The sequence below is a fragment of the Acomys russatus genome, chromosome 13 (genome assembly GCF_903995435.1).
Source record: "Acomys russatus chromosome 13, mAcoRus1.1, whole genome shotgun sequence".
NCBI classification, from domain to species: Eukaryota; Metazoa; Chordata; class Mammalia; order Rodentia; family Muridae; genus Acomys; species Acomys russatus.
Window position 1 is genome coordinate 50,680,770 of NC_067149.1, and position 16,672 is coordinate 50,697,441.

Sequence of the window (16,672 nt, forward strand, 5' to 3'; positions counted from 1 at the left end):
GTTTCGGTGTAGCGCGCCCTGTTGGGAGTGCACTTTGCTGGGAAGGGACCAGACGCGCTCGGGCGATCTTCTAACCACACACCCTGCCTCGTAGGTGGCCGGGAGCTGGACCGGTGCAGGAGCTACTTGTCTCCCTTCTCACAGCACTCCTCACCCCAGAGCAGAGATGCCAGGAGCTACACGTCGCAGCGCTCCCAGTGCCTCTGCCACAGCCAAGTCTTCACCAGGCCAAAGGGGAAGCTCTTGTGGGAGGAGCAGAGGGGCTGCACCCCCTTTGGACTCCCCCATGCACGTTGCCTTATTTCTTCCCTCTAGCCAGGAATCTGTTGTGTTTTCTTCTGCCAATCTACTACGATTGTATATGTGCCGATACCGCCACCCCCCCCATGGGGGGGAGGGAAGGGTACAAGGCCCTGCCTGCTCCACTTTTTCTATCTTGGAACTATACCAGATAAAATCACTTCTGTTTGTTCAGTTTTTCACTGCTAGCACCCCAGACTGCTTTCTTTCGTACACGGGCTCTGTGCTGGCTAAAGCTGAGGTCATCAGGGTCCTTGAGAGCACAGGAATCTAGGAAATCAGGAACTCGTACCTTCAAGTCGGGAACACCAGAACCTGAGGGGGACAGTTTACACTACCATGTGCTGCTGAGTTTAAGAACTCAAAAACAATCGGGTTTCAAAACAAAACACAACAGTCTTTATAGGAAAAACGACTATTCGGTGTGGGCTCCCCACTCCGCCATCTTGGTTCAGAAGACTAACTTCCAGCAGATGTTAGGGATCAACAGATGTAGCAGTCCTGTCTGAAACCGGGCGCTGCTGTTCTCAAACGACGCCCCATACTTCCTCAAAAGCTGTGGTAAGTTTAGCGCAGGTAAGGGCAGCAGAGAGCGGATAGTTGCTGATGGACACCATCTTTTCTGTGTATTCCACGCTGACCTGAGGAGAGAAGGAGCTGGTCAGGCAACGCTACCCTGTGGCAGGTTCAAACCCCAGGGCGTCTCAGCAGCACTGTCGTTCAATGTCAGACTGCTACAAAAACCGGACACTTAGCTCTTGATCTGTTAGAGACATGGCAGAATCCTCAAAGAATGCATGCTGGGGCAGGAATGCAACTACCGCTTGTGTTAAGCCTGCACTTCCACTTTGTGAGGACAGGGCTTTTCAAAAGGCTAGCTAACTGCTTGTGGAAGCCCGCCCGCCCTGCACTGCAGCTCCAGGAAAAACTAAGCACAGAGCCCACACTGTACCTTGCCGTGGGCAAAGGCCCCCACTACGAAAACAACTGGGTCACTACTGGGCACCAACTCTCGCACATCACTGACATCTGCGACGGAAAAGGAAGTGCCAATTTTCATACAGCCAACTGGGAAGTGGTCGGACACTGGGTTCTTAATTACCTAAGGACAAAAGGAAAAGTCAGCCTCAGAACCAGCCCTAGAACCTACCAACAGGTCTCACCAACTCACCTTCAAAAGTTTCTGAGGGCCATCAGCTGCTCGGACGCTGAGCTTGTGTAAAAGCTGAACTAGGGGGTGGAAAAGAGAGTTCAGTAGTGGGAAGAGACTACATTCCTCTGCCCAGTGACCTCAGCAGAACCAGCCCTGGGGACACTGAGCTATGTGTCCTTTACAGCACCCTGTGTTTTCCAAGATGCTGCACACACTGTCGTGCACATCACTAATACTGCTGACAAGCTCAGACAGCTTTATCCCTCACACAGAAAGAACAGGGAAGTGGGTTTCCATGGACATGGCGGTCACTCCCCACTGCTGGAGGCCTGGGTATGTGAGAGTCTCCCTTTTCCTCCTCACTTTGCCAGTTCGTTTAGAACTTAAGTCCTAAGATTTCTCACCCATGAGGCCACAAAAGCGGTCAAAGGTCCTAGGAATTCGAGTCTGAGGGTTGACTTCAATAAGCACGTTCTTCTGTGTGTGGATATAAACCTGTAGCAAGCCAGCTCGGTTCAGGGGGCTGTCCATCAGCATCAGCAAGCTCTGAGGAAGGGAGACAGCAAGGCGCAGCGAAGCTGAGAAAACAGCGCTGGCTGCCTTCCGTAGACTCAGGGTCACTAGCTTTGCTCCCACAATTACCTGGTGGGCGATGTCTGGTCTGACTTCCCCTGGATCCCGTCCATTCTTCAACAACATGGACTTGTGCTTGTCACAGTTGAGCAGCTCATAAGTTTTCCCAACCTGAAGAACAGAACATGACGAGAGCAATGCCTGAGCAAACCGCAGCGAATCCAAGCCCACTCTAGACCTGAGCCAGAAACACCAACCTATGGCCACATTGTCACACAGAATGACCATCTCACAGCACAGAAGGAGGGGCACAAGTCGCACCACATCTAGTTTTTAGGGCCTATGGCTATCATGTGAGATCACAAGTTCTAGAATCAGACAGGAATTCATGACCAAGACTAGTCATAAGAGCAGTGTGTATGTGCTGAGGGAAATGCCAGCCTATGCTACAGCAAGACCCTGCCTCAAACAAAAAAATCTGGTATAAGCAAACCATTGAGAAAAAGCAGGTAGACTGTGTAGCTCAGTGGCAGAGGGCTTAGCAAGGCCCTGATTTCAAACCCCAGCACTACAAAATGAAAGCTTGAAAAGTTGGAAGAAAAAGGGGAGGCACTGGAGAATTAGGATTATACGTGAAACTGCCTTGTAACCCAAAAATCCTCGAAAGCAAAGAGCCAAAGATGTCGTGTCAGGAGAATTGGACACCTGAGAAGTATCCTGGCAGGACTATTCATGCTATTAACAGGGCAAGTGAAGTAGGCTGGGACTGCACTCTGAAACATCTGTCATTTGCAACTTCAAATGCAGGACATTAGGAGAATCAGTCAGTCTGTCCAAATCTAAACCTGGCTGGACAGATAGCTCAGCAGATAAAGGTGCTTGCCACCAAGCCTGAAGATCTGAGTTCAATTCCCGGGACTCATGTGGTGAAAAGAAGGAACCAACAAGTTGTCCTTTGACCTCCACACATGCCCAAGTATACACACACACCACACACAGAAGTCTATAAACATGGCCTTTGAGTTGGCACTAGCTGCCAAGCCTGACCTGACATCAGTCCCCAGAACGCACATGGTAGGAAAGAACCCACCCCTACAGCCAGGAAATTTTTAAGTGTAAAACCATAGTGTTATATACAAACCCAGGTTTTCAAAGTCTGCTTTGTGTATCACTAGAACTCATGTCTAGAGACAAAGTGACAATAAGCATTTCAAAATATTTGGGGGATGAAAGTTTTGGGATTAACAGAATAGCTGAAACAAGAGTGTCAAGAGGCTAGAGAAATGATTCAGTGCTGAAGAGGACCCGGGGTTGATCTCCCAGCCCCCATGTCAGATGGTCTAGAACTCTTATCTCCAGGGAATCTGAAAACTGGCTGCCACGGCATCCAAACACAAGAGGTACACACACATATACACAGTTACAAATAAATATTTATATTTATTTACTCTTATGTGCATGTGTGCCTGCATGTATGTTTGTGTACCATATTCACGCAGTGCCAGTGGTGGCTAAAAGAGGTCACTGAATCTCCTGGAACTGGAGTCACACTTGTGAGCCACCAAATGGGTGAGTGCTGGGAATTGAACCTGGTCCTCTAGAAGCCGTCACTGCGCCAGCCCCACATAAATGGAGTAGGGGCTAGAGAGGCGGCTCAGTGGTTAAGAGTGCCTACTGCACTTGTTCCTGCAAAGGGTCTAGATTCAGGTCCCAGCACCCACATGGTGCCTTACATCTCGAACGCCAGCTCCAGGAGCGTTCTGACCTGCTCAGACACCTGAATACGTGTGGTATGCATAAACGCATGCAGACAGCACACACACATAAAAATAAATCTTACAAAGACTGTCAGACTAAAACAAATGATCAAAAACTAAGCCCTTAGGATGCCCTTAATCATAAAAGAAAATGACTTTTTGAATGATCCAATTTCAATCCATTAGTAGGATAAAACTGGAGGTTTTGTGCTTTTAATTGTTTAAAAGATTTGCTTGGTTTTACATGTATGAGTGTTTGGCCTGCATGTATACATATGCACCATGTGTGTGCCTGATGCCTGCAAGATCTTGTTGAACTAGAGTGACCTAAGGTTATGGGACATCATGTGAGTGCTGGGCACTGAACCTGGGTCCTCTGCAAGAACAAACCATCTCTCCAGGCCCAGGTTTTTAGAGACAAGGATTCTCTGTAACAGCCCTAGCTGTCCAGACTCACTTTGTAGACCAGGCTGGCCTTGAACTCAGAGATCCACCTGCCTCTGCCTCCCGAGTGTTGGGACTAAGGTGTGCACCAGCCATGCCCAGCCCAGGTTCTCTTTTAATGAACCACAACAGGAAACATGAACGTGCTTCCCAGTAACGATGACAGTCTGTGAAGCATGAGTACCTGTACTGACCTAAAACCACACCCTTCACGTTATTAAAGATACAGGAGCCGGGCGTGGTGGCGCACACCTTTAATCCCAGCACTCGGGAGGCACAGGCAGGCAGATCTCTGTGAGTTCGAGGCTAGCCTAGTCTACAAAGCAATTCCAGGACAGCCAAGGGTACACAGAGAGACCCTGTCTTGAAGGAAAAACAAAACAAAACAGAAGAAAGTTTGAAATCTAATACTCTGTCCTCATAGAAACAGCAAACTATCACATGATTCTACAAACTATGAAGAACAGAAATGGTTTATTAATAGATGAACCTCTCTATACCTTTACATCAGCTTGCGTGGGTACAATATGTGCCTGCGCACGCAGTGTGCTTACATGTCATGGCCAGCGGTTGATGTCTGTGTCTTCCTCCATCACTCTTATTTCCTGAGATGGCGTTCCTTACAGAACCTGAGTTCACCAATTCAGTTAGGCTGGCAGGCTATCAAGCCTACAGATTCACCTGTCTCTCCAACGAGGGATTACAAACTGAACTGGGTCCTTTTTCTTTCTTTCTTTCTTTCTTTCTTTCTTTCTTTCTTCCAACTGTCCTCAAACTCAGCAATTTACCTCCTTGTCTGTCTCACAGTGCTGGGATTAAGGCATGACTGGGCTTTTTACATAGGTCCTTACATAGAACGCAAGTCCCATGTTTGTAAAGTACATGGTAAACACTCTGCTAGCCCAACCATCTTGCCCCTCTGGGATGTAGCAGTTCCTTGGTCTAAGCTCTAATAAAGTAAAGCAGTGCCAGGAGTGCCCGCTCGGGAGGCAGAGGCAGGTGGGTCTGCAGGTGTGAGTTTCAGGCTGGCCTGCTTTACAGAGCGCCAGGGCCACACAGAGAAACTGTCTCAGAAGCAGCATCCCAAATTGGAGGTGGGGGCTCACACCTGTAATCCCAGCATTTAGGAGGCCACCAGATGCCATGCCAGTATAAGGTATAGGGTGAGGCCCATCTCAAAAAGTACAATAGAACAGCAACAGATATTCAACAATTAGCTGGACATGGTGGCCTATGCCCACAATTCCAGCACTCAAGAGGCTAAGGCAAAGAAGAAAGATGGCAAGTTCTAGACAAGCCTAGATTGAATGGTAAGACCCTGTCTCAAGCCGGGCGTGGTGGTGCACGCCTTTAATCCCAGCACTCGGGAGGCAGAGGCAGGTGGAGCTCTGTGAGTTCGAGGCCAACCTGGTCTACAAAACAAGTCCAGGACAGCCAAGGCTAACAATGAGAGACCCTGTCTCGAAAAACCAAAAAAAATAATAATAAATAAAATAAATAACAAAGACCCTGTCTCAAAAAAGAAAGAACAAATAAGTAGTAATTAGTGATATAAAAAATACCAATCAGGAGGGTTTGCAGTTAATAATATTCAGTGGCCTTATGGTATAAAAGAACTTAATGCTTTCACAGAACTTAATGTGGGGCTGAAAACGTGGCTCAACTCTTAGCATAGGCTGCTCTCCCCAAGGACCCAGTTCATTCCCAGATCCCACATTGTGGCTCCCAACCACCTGTAAGTCTGATCTAACAACTTCTTCTAGCCTCCCTGGGTATCAGGCATGCACATGGTAGAGACACACATGCCGGCAAACACCCACACATAAACGATACAAAAAGAACTTAAAGAAGCCAGGCATGGTGGCACACGCCTTTAATCCCAGCACCCGGGAGACAGAGGCAGATGAACTGCTGTGGGTTCAAGGCCAGCCTGGTCTACAAAGCGAGTCCGGGACAGCCAAGGCTACACAGAGAAACCCTGTCTCAAAAAACTTACAAATACAGCTGGAACTGATAGGGAGGCCTGTAATCTCAGCCACTCAGGACGTGGAGGCAAGAAGATCACAAGTTCAATGTCAACCTGAGCTGCAGAGTGATTCAGCGTCAGCCTAGCAACAAACTGAGTCCCTGTACATCAAAATCAAAAGGGAAAAAGAGACTGGGCATGTATCTCAGTGACAGGACACTTCTTTAGTATATTCAAAGCCCCGCATCCAGTCCCCAGCACTGACGATGGGATAAAAAGAAAAGGAGAATATAGTCTGATGAAAATCTCAACCAGCCATCTTTCTTTTTTTTTTTTTTTTTTTTTTAAAGGATTTATTTATTTATTATTATGTATACAGTGGTCTGTCTGCATGTTCACCTGCAGGCCAGAAGGGGGCATCAAATCACATTACAGATGGTTGTGAGCCATCATATGGTTGCTGGGAATAGAACTCAGGACCTCTGGAGGAGCAGTCAGTGCACTTAACCTCTGAGCCATCTCTCCAGCCCCCATCTTTCTATCAGTTTTGAAATACTACTGATGAATACCTGGCCTGGAGTTCTTCTAGACTATAAATGTTCTGGGAATTTTTTTTCTCTTTTTTTCTTTCTTTTTGTTTTTTTGTTCTGTTTTGACACAGTGTTTCTCTGTGTATAGTTTTGGCTAACCTAGAACTCACTCTGTAGACCAGCTTGACCTTGAACGCACAGAGATCCTGCCTCTGTCTCCCAAGTGCTAGGATTAAAGGTATATGGCACCATGTCCAGCTAGGAATTTCTTAATATGCATTTTTGGTTGGCTGGTTGGTTTTTGAGACAGAGTCTCTATACATGGAGACCTGGCTGTCCTGGAACCCTTTATGCAGACCTAGCTGGCCTTGAACTCACAGCTTGCCCTGATCTGTCTGCCTCTGCCTCCCAAGTGCTGGAATTAAAGGCAGGTGGTGGGCTAATATATTTGTGTGTGTGTGTGTGTGTGTGTGTGTGTACATACATTATAATGCATATAATGAGGCGGGCATGGTGGCGCATGCCTGTAATCCCAGCCCTCGGGAGGCAGAGGCAGGTGGATCATTGTGAGTTCAAGGCCAGCCTGGTCTACAAAGTGAGTCCAGGATAGCCAAGAGTAACACAGAGAGACCTTGTCTCGAAAAACCAAAAAAAAAAAAAATAGTAATAATAATAATGCATATAATGTATACAAAAATGTATGTATATACATATTTTTAATGTCATTTTATGTGTGTAGGTGTTTTGCTTGCCTGTATGTATGTGCCACAGGGTGCACATACCCAGAGAGGCCAAGAGGTCATCAGATCTCCTGAACCTGGAATAACAGTCACCTGGGAACCATAGTGTGGGTGCTGGGAACCAAAACTCCTCTACAAGAGCAAGTGCTCTTAGCCAAGCCATCACTCCCGCTTTGCTCTAGGAATTTTAATTGGCCATAACCTTTTTGACTTCTCAGTGAGTAGCCTGGAATAAGTAATATTAATGTATTTCAAGTACCAGACATTATTCTAAATAAATATAATAACTTTACTCTAGCCAGTTACAACAATTACGTGAACTGATTTGCCTACATCACAAAACTGGCATACAGAAGGACGAGAACCAAGGCAATCTGGTGCATCTACAGTCTCAAACACTCGTCCAGGAAAAGTTTCCACGTTAGTGGACATTACTGTTATTATGGGATTGCTAGTGTGATAATAATGTCAAAATTAACACTCATGCCAGGCATGGTGGCGCTGGTTTGTAATCCAGCACTCAGGGAGGCAGAGGCAGGCAGATCTCTGTGAGTTGGAGGCCAGCATGGTCTACAAAGAAAGTCCAGGACAGCCAAGGCCAAACATAGAAACCCTGTTTCAGAAAAACCAAAAATAATAACACCACTCAGAGTTAATAGGCAGCTGGTGGTGCCTGGCGGTGCACGCCTTCAATCCCAGCACTCAGAAGGTAGAGATAGGAAGATACCAGAGAGTTCCAGACCAGCCAGAGCTACACAATGAGACCCTGTCACAACAACAGCAATAATAACAATGCTGGCTGGATAGATGAAGCAGATAAGAACACTGACTGCTCTTCCAGAGGACCCTGGGTCAATTCTCAGCACCCATATGGCAGTTGACAACTGTCTGTAACTCCAGTTCCAGAGGAATCTAGCATCCTACAGAGACATACACATGCAGGCAAAACACCAATATGCACATTTTAAAAAATTTAAACACTGATGACAGGCAATCACTTAGGGAGGAATATATAAAAGCCTGCAGTTAGGCTGGAAATATCAATTACTACGTTAAAGTAAAAAATCTAATTGATCGTTTAGCAAAAATAGAAGGGGGGAAAATCGAGGTTTCTGACTGCTGGAATGAGTCAAGAGCAAACAAAGGTACTGCCAACCCAGGATGCCAACAGCTTGCAAAATAAGGTCACCCTTCAAAAACAAATTTCACTGCTCAGCTTTTCCATACATACTGTGTCCCTGGTCCCCACCGAATCTAGTCAATTTAGCACTCCACATTCACTGTTCCAAACTACCTTGACTGTCTCCAGGCTAGCCCCTTCCAGCACCACAATGAGCCTTCGGCCTCCGCTCTTACTTCCTGCCCCGAGTCGGGGCCTCTTAGGCGGCGCCGTATCCCAGTCCTGTTCCTGCACTGGAAAACGCCGCTCACGAGGTTGGAAACCACCACTGGGCGCAGCCATCTTGTAAGGAGACCGGAAGTCGCGCTGACGTCCTTAGGTTAGGACTTCGCGTCCGGCCTCACTGCAAACTTCCTTTCTAGCTGCCATTTCGAAAGACGGCGCTTGGAAATGGCGATACCTGTAGTCCTGAACAACCGAAGCCTCTCTAGGAGGGCATCCTTCCAAAAGAGGCGGGACTTCCGGGTGCGCCATTCCTGTGCGCGGAGTTCGGGTAGCCCTAGGCAAAAGTGGGAGGGTTCAGAAGGACGCGCACTTCCGGTGCCCTTTCTCCCGCGAGCACTCACGGCCCCCAATCCTCGTGTGCGCAAGGCGAGGTCTATAAACTGGAGTGGGGTAGAAGCTGGCGGGCACCCCCCTCCTGACCGCTGGTGCTGCTGCCTTCAGGAGGAGCAGACATGGCCCAGAACTTAAAGGACTTAGCGGGACGCCTGCCCGCCGGGCCTCGGGGCATGGGCACGGCGCTCAAGCTATTGCTGGGGGCCGGGGCCGTGGCCTATGGCGTCCGTGAGTCCGTGTTCACCGGTGAGCAACCTCCTTCCACTGGCCTGGAACCTCACGGTCCCCAGACCCACTGGCCTGTCCCCACCCCACCACACACACACAAGGTGCCCGCACCTACCTGCTCCCTCATCCGCGCCTCACCTGCGCCGACCAGCAGCTTGTCCTGATTCCCACCCCCTCTCTCCACAGTGGAAGGGGGTCATAGAGCCATCTTTTTTAATCGCATCGGTGGCGTGCAACAGGACACGATCCTGGCCGAAGGCCTTCACTTCAGGTAATGGCGGGCAGCGCGAACGGGCCCTGACCCTTCACCCTTGACGGCTATAGCCAGACTTGCAAAACAGGATTTGGTGGTGCTTTTTCCCATCGTCACTCCTGTCCCTAGGTCAGTAGGTGCTCCGAAACTCCAGCCGTGCATAAAGGGCTGTTCTCGAAAGGGAAAGGGAATCTCCTTGTCTGTGGTCATTGGGAGGAACAGGCCCAAAGACGAGTGCTGGGAGAAACTTGTCAAAAATCCATGAAACTGCAGTTTCCCAATCCCTGTCCCTGACCTCTCCTCTCCAGGATCCCCTGGTTCCAGTACCCCATCATCTATGACATTCGGGCCAGACCCCGAAAAATCTCCTCCCCTACAGGCTCCAAAGGTAAGTGAGGACAACTGGGAGCTGCGTGGCGGTGGGGTAACAAGTAAACATAAAATGAACCTGGCAGTTGCGTCTTAGTTTCTCCATCTGCCAAAAAAAAAAAAAAAGCGTGCCTTGTGGCTTAATACAGAACATTCCAGCGCTGGGCATGCTTGCACATTTAAATATTACCTCTGCCTAGGGTAAAAGGAATCAGGATTGCCTTTCTCTGTGGTCGCCCTTGCCTAGATGTGAGCCTTTTTAAAGGCCTTTTTCCTGTTTGCTTGATTGCATCCAAGGATGATTATATCTACATTCTGGAGAAAGTGCCCCCACTCTTCACTAGCTGTTTAGACCACACTTAGAAGCCCGGCCTGTGAGATCTCGCCCAGGCCTCTGCCCCACTCACATGTACACACGGAGGCAAGTAGCCCAAGTGAGGTGCTTCTTTGTGCTCTTTTCAGGGTTATGTTGTTTATTCGTTCCTGAAGCTGTAGGCCTTGCGAAATAAACAGTTCCCAATTCTGGTTCTCAAAGTCTCTATAGAGTCTAGGGGGAAACCCATGATTGTGATGCTGCTTGGTGGAGTTCACTTCGGAGGCTGTGCCAAGTCTAGGGCAGAAGAAGGGCCTGGGGGTGGAGGTGGGGGCTCGGCTGTACTAGCAGATGACCTCTAGGGAGGATCTCACAGCGAACAGGAAGCTGTTTCACCTGCGCTGCCACACAGTGATGCCAGGCGTGGTGGGAGGCGCTCATGGGAGAACCGCTGGGGAAGGGGTTTGGCTTTACCCAGCCACTGCTGCCGCCTCCCTCAGACCTGCAGATGGTGAACATCTCCCTGCGGGTGCTGTCTAGACCCAACGCCCAAGAGCTCCCTAGCATGTACCAGCGCCTGGGGCTGGACTACGAGGAGCGAGTGCTGCCGTCCATAGTCAACGAGGTGCTCAAGAGTGTGGTGGCCAAGTTCAATGCCTCGCAGCTGATTACCCAGCGGGCTCAGGTCTGACTCTTACCACTGTCTGCATGGCAGCAGCATGTCTGTCCTTGGTCCAGGGTACTGGGGACCAAAAAAGAGGCATTTGGGGATGGGGGTGGAACTGTTGGTTAGTTGGGGAACCCTAGCCTAGTATGCACAAGCCTTGGATTTGTTCCCAGGCATTATTTAAGCCAGGTGTGGCACGTGCCTGCAATCCCAGCACTCAAGAGGTAGAAACCAGAGGATCAGAAGTTTAAGTTACCCTTGGCGGCATAGCCAGTTTGACGTGGGAAACAAGGAGAAACAACTGTAGAACCTGATACCGGTCAGTGTTAAGGAGGAAGCACAGTAGAAAACAATGGCAATATAGTCTTACCCACATCTCTAAAGTTCTCCTTGCTTGGCAGGAGGCTAACGAGTTACATGGTACATTGAAAAAAGGGACGCTTAGGTGTCAGTGTGACATGGGCCGGTCACAACACCCGTCACATGCAGGGATTGAATCAGTGTTTCTGATGAATGTTTGAGGATTTAAGTGGTGGGTTTGCTTCCCATACTCAGGAGCCTGGTACCCAGATGGTTACAGCAGTACCATCTTCCTCCCAGTTCTCTGATCCCCTCAAACCACCCCTCCCTTCCCCTCCCCGCCCTTGCCCCCAGGTGTCCCTTTTGATCCGAAGAGAGCTGACAGAGCGAGCCAAGGACTTCAGCCTCATCCTGGATGATGTAGCCATCACAGAGCTGAGCTTCAGCCGGGAATACACAGCTGCTGTAGAAGCCAAACAAGTGGGTAAGTCCCAGGAGTCGGGGGATCACTGGGCTTCTGGTGGGGGGGCTGCGTGTGCTCCGGATTCTTATACCTCGTGGTGGCAGTAACATTGGTTCACTCACCAACACAGCCCAGCAGGAAGCCCAGCGGGCCCAGTTTTTGGTGGAAAAAGCAAAGCAGGAACAGCGACAGAAGATCGTGCAGGCTGAGGGGGAGGCCGAGGCTGCCAAGATGATATCCTTATGTTCCCCTCGGACACCCTGTTCCCCTCCCTCCTGGGCTGGCTGATGAGACTAAGGCGAATGCGACCACCTACTGACTCTTGGCTGGTGGGGGGTGGGGTGGGGACAACTATGGTGAGATCTGAAATCTTGGTGGGGGTACAGAAGCCTGACTCCCTACTGTAAGGCCAGATCGATAGGACTGCTGGCCTTGCCTTCATGTCTGCTGCCACCATAGCTCTAGCAGCATCCTGTAGGGAGGCCCACAGTGGGTAGCCAAAGTGTGAGTAGCCATGTGAGCGCAACCTTGAATCTGACAGCCTGGATGGCCCTTGGGGTGGGGGTGGGGGTTGCAGATGTAACCTGGTCTAGATGACCCCATAACCCTTAACCCTGTGTGCCCACCTTGGAGAAGCACTGAGCAAGAATCCTGGATACATCAAGCTCCGGAAGATCCGGGCCGCCCAGAACATCTCTAAAACGGTGAGTGGACGGCCTCGCTCTCCCTGGGATGCCCATTAGAGCCTGGCTTGAGTCTGTGTTTGAACAACTTCCTTGGTATTGTACTCCCCCCCCCCCCCCCCCCCCAGCGTGGCCACAGTGCACACGGCCTTTGGACTAGCGGCTGTTAGAAGCTGACTGGACCAGCTTCTCACTGCTTGGGGCTTTGTACTCGAGCAGCTGTTCTTGTTCATCGCTGCCTTCCCCTGGGCCCCAGAGACTCGGGGCCGCTGCTGATGCAGGCATCCACTCCCTCTCCTGCAGATCGCCACATCACAGAACCGCATCTATCTCACAGCTGACAACCTTGTGCTGAATCTACAGGATGAAAGCTTTACTCGGTAAGAGGTGCCACTGTGCGGAGAGCAGAGCACCTACTTCTGCTCCCTTGGCTCTGGATTCTGTCACAGTAGGCACAGGGCCTTTGACAGTTTCTAGTCAGAAAAATGGGCATCTGGCTAGTTGGCAGTCCCTATCTTAGATCCTCTAGGACTGACCTCATGAAAACAAGTAGGATGTCTTATGGAAAAGGCACTTTATTTATAAATATTAAAGTTTAATGTGATGGCTGATGGTGTCCTTGCTTGAGAACGCTGCTCATTGGTAATGAAACCGTGTCAGGAGCAGACAGAAATAGTGGCCGAGAGAGCTCCTTTGCTTACTGTGGAGCGGGGAAGGGTCTGGGGCAGCTGGGCCCGGAAACCGACTTATCACACATATTTCTCTCTTCTGTTTCCTGCTCACTTGACAACGTGCTGGCTTCAGGGGAAGGTAAGTGACTGCATCCTTACTGTAGGGTCCTGAGGGCCATCTGCTCTGGGACCTGCCCCTACCTACACCTCCCCATAGTCGAACCTTCATTTGGGAAGAAGGGATGGTTTGGGATGTTCTGCGTCTCACATTTAAGACCCCCAGTAACATTAGGGATGTTTCCTTTGTTCTACAGTGACAGCCTCATAAAGGGTAAGAAGTGAGCAGACAGCAGGAACACCGCCAGAGAAGGGTGCATCCCTCCAGTTCCGAGGAGCCAGCTGCGGGGTGAAGCACACCCCACCCTGACCCAAGCATCGTGTGATGGATTCCTTTGTGTCTGCCCTCTTGGATTAAGGAAGACTGAAGAGCAAAACTTTGAGAGGGTCTCCCGCCTCCCTGTAGTGGCCCAGGGGGATGGGACAGTGTGATTTCTTAGCGATTTCCTGCAGTGTTGTCCCTCTCCCGGAATGAGGAGGGAGAATCACCATCCCAGGAATTCTCAATAAAATTTTTATTACTTAAACTGAAGTCCAAGTTTTGCATCTGAGTGGGCTACATAGGTTGCACGGAGACAGTTGGTCACATGCACCCTGGGTCTCTGCCAGCAGAGGGCACAAGCAGTCTGGCTGTGACTGAGACTGCCGCTGTAGGACCTGAGCTGGGAGCAGCAGGCCTCAGAACCAAAGGCCCAACTGCACCCTTCACGCCGCCCGCATGTCTACGAAACGAACCAGCTGATTTAATAACATCTTTTGTAAAGCTAAGCAGCTGTGGCTTTGCTGAGCCAAACTAAAATTGGGGTGACCCCAACGGGAGATGCTTCCTTGGTAACCAGCTTCTGGGTAGCTATGGGAGATCCTGTGTTCCTCCTGAGGGCTTCAATGTCCCAAAGCCCAGTGTACGGTTACTTAGTCACCAGGTGCAATGAGGTATTTGCAAATAGGGTTCTCCCTATGGAGGTGGGAGCCCTGGAGGCCAACTGAACAAGAACCTATTTTTCCACAGATTACCTCATTCTTCTGGGGACACAGTCTCAGGTGCTGAGAAAAGCCACTGTCCATACGTGTTGCTCACTAGAACCTTCGCCGTCTTTCTTTTTGGGGTAGACAAGAAATATGTGGAACCATAAAACAATGCAATAGGGGAAGAAGTGAATCTTAACTGGGCTCTATAGAGGGTGCAGTAAAGCTTCAGCTCGTGTGTTCTAGAAGGAAGTAGATTATCTCTCCTTCCATCTAGGAAGCCTAAACTAGACAGGCCAATGGCCCTGAATCAACATCCCATGTTACCCGTGGATATTCATTTTCCCCTGGTGAAAAGACAATGGAAGTGCCTGGGGACCAAATGTGTTTCCAAATCTTTCCGCTCTTCTGAAGGCAGCCATTTTGTGTCTTTCCCATTGTTCCCCTTGGCCAAGTGATTCACAAATATACACCCCATCCTGAAGGTTAAGGTCAGAGGTTGTTGGTCTGGAGGCCTCCATGGTCTTCGAGGCTCCAAGGTCAGCTGACGGAACTGACCCGGGGGCCATCTTTACCAGACAGTGTTAGGAGCTTCATACTTCAACCATCCAACACTGCACTGGAAGATGGACCCAGAGCCAGACAACAGAAAACCAGACTCCTGCTGACCAAGTGCTAGAGAGAAGCAGCGAAGTGGCCTCTGGCTGGCACACAGAGGCCTCTTGCATTCCGCAGACAACCCCAAGGCCAAGGTCTGCTTCTGGTAAGTTCTGGATCCACCAGATGACAAATCACACTAGGTTGGAGGAGGGGCTGGGGCCATTGTGTTCCTCCAGTGGGCAAGCGGCCAAGCGGAGAGCCACTTCTACAGAACCCTTACCTCAGGAGAAGGTGCTTTCAGGGTATGTGGGGAAGGAAGGGGTTTGCGGCCAGATGGGGGGCCTGAAGCAGTGGACGACGCTGACACAGGGACAGGGGCCTCCATCATTACCCGGCAGTATTAGAGAGTCCCAAACAGCACCCAAACACTGCTGGGTAAGACGAGGGCCCCTACCCAACCAGTCCACCTCCAAGATCAGCCCTGGCTAAGGCCAAGCCCGGTGGAAAAGCCGCAGATCTCCGGCTCCCATCCCCCACCTCCGCGTCATTTAGGACACTTCCGGGTGAGCCTTGCTGCTCACCACCGGTGGCTTACCCTAAGTTACTCATCACTGAAGCCAAAACCAACTTCAGCAGCCCCCCCCCCCTTACCCCTCTACTGTCCGCCCGCGAGCCAGCCCCCTTACCATTCCACAGCCTGTCTCTGCCCCCAACCCATTAATTCACTGAGCTCTTCGGTTCCTAGCGCAGCCCCAGGACCCCTTGATCAGTGGCCTTTACCTGGTGCCAGACCCGCCTGACCCCTAGAATGGTGCAGAAGAAAAGAAGGAGTGTCAACGGCCCCGGATTCAACCGCCTAGAGCCAGCTTGGCCTCCACTCTTCCTCCTTCACCTGCCGGGCAACACTGGCGCCTCACCTGGGCCCCGCCCGCCTGCTGCCCTGCGCACAGGTGTGTCCTCCTGCCATAGGCTGCCCCCCCCCCACCTTCTCCGCCTTAACTCCTTCCCTGCCAGCACCAGCCCTGGGCACCTCCTCTTGAGGCCTGGCCACCCCGCCAGGCCTCCCGCCCTTTCTGGCGGCCTTTCTTCTCCTACCTAGTCTTTGCCTGTTTCTAAAGGAATAAAGAGTGAGGCCATCTTTGGATTCCCTTCCACCAGCGGCTCATTCCCCAAGCTAAGGAAAGAAAAACAAACAAACAAACCCTCTCCTCAGGCATCCCTGAGGACTCTCCAACCCTGCCCTCGGCCAGAGTCAGAGGATCATCCCTGAGGTCAGTGTGGGGTCAGCTAAGGGCAGGCATTGGTCTGTGTCCCTGTCCAGGGTTGTCCTCAGCCAGAGTTGGGCGACCCCTTGAGACTTGGGAAGGGAGAAAACCCTACAAGACCTGTGGATTTCCAAGACCCTGTAGCATGCCTCCAGATCTTTGGTTTTACCCTGTCCAGGCGAAAATAGTCCCCCCTCTCCCGCCAACCCCGCCATTTCCGGCTCTATCCCTGCAGCAGCTAGACCTGGACAGACAACCCACCTCTCAGCGAGCCCTCTTCTCAGTTGGCCCTGGAAGAATTAGTCCAGGGCAGTTAGAGGAATAGATCCTGCCTTTCTTCTGTGTGGTTCTGTGTTGCTGGGAGAGGGGCCCTGAGGCACACAGGTGGTGGCCCCACCCATGCACCCCCTGGAGGGCCACAGCTCCAGGGAGCTATCAGGTTGCTCAATCCCCAAGCCTCTCTTTGTTCTCCATACTTTTCCATTGTGGTTTGTGTGTGTGTGTGTGTGTGTGTACTGATTCAGACCTGGTCCCCCACCCCCCACCCCCACCCTCCACCCTCAACATCTTCAGAGT

The 16,672-nt window shown here is 50.6% G+C and overlaps 3 protein-coding genes and 1 non-coding gene across 4 annotated transcripts in view; 3 read left to right on the forward strand and 1 right to left on the reverse strand.

Moving 5' to 3' along the window:
• Positions 1 to 175, forward strand: part of Lpcat3 (lysophosphatidylcholine acyltransferase 3) — a 37,355-nt gene extending 37,180 nt beyond the window's left edge. The window contains exon 13 of the mRNA XM_051155323.1: positions 95 to 175. The gene's annotated coding sequence lies outside the window, so the exon portion shown is untranslated. The remainder of the gene's footprint in view (positions 1 to 94) is intronic.
• A 262-nt stretch (positions 176 to 437) lies between these two features.
• Emg1 (EMG1 N1-specific pseudouridine methyltransferase) lies at positions 438 to 9,045 on the reverse strand. Its single transcript, XM_051155325.1, has 6 exons — positions 8,758 to 9,045; positions 2,096 to 2,197; positions 1,858 to 1,999; positions 1,472 to 1,530; positions 1,253 to 1,402; positions 438 to 941 (listed from the first exon to the last, which is right to left on the reverse strand). Exons 1-6 carry the CDS (start codon positions 8,923 to 8,925, stop codon positions 828 to 830), a joined length of 735 nt encoding a protein of 244 aa, XP_051011282.1. The 5' UTR covers positions 8,926 to 9,045; the 3' UTR covers positions 438 to 827.
• Positions 9,046 to 9,166: 121 nt separating this feature from the next.
• On the forward strand, positions 9,167 to 13,046 carry Phb2 (prohibitin 2). The gene is made up of 8 exons (XM_051155324.1): positions 9,167 to 9,447; positions 9,616 to 9,700; positions 9,991 to 10,070; positions 10,865 to 11,049; positions 11,686 to 11,815; positions 11,925 to 12,028; positions 12,421 to 12,498; positions 12,781 to 13,046. The coding sequence occupies exons 1-8, from the start codon at positions 9,321 to 9,323 to the stop codon at positions 12,859 to 12,861; spliced, it is 870 nt and encodes a 289-aa protein (XP_051011281.1). The 5' UTR covers positions 9,167 to 9,320; the 3' UTR covers positions 12,862 to 13,046.
• On the forward strand, positions 12,075 to 12,334 carry LOC127197801 (small nucleolar RNA U89). Its single transcript, XR_007831763.1, has one exon. It is a non-coding gene; the product is annotated as a small nucleolar RNA U89 (small nucleolar RNA).
• Positions 13,047 to 16,672: the final 3,626 nt, after the last annotated feature.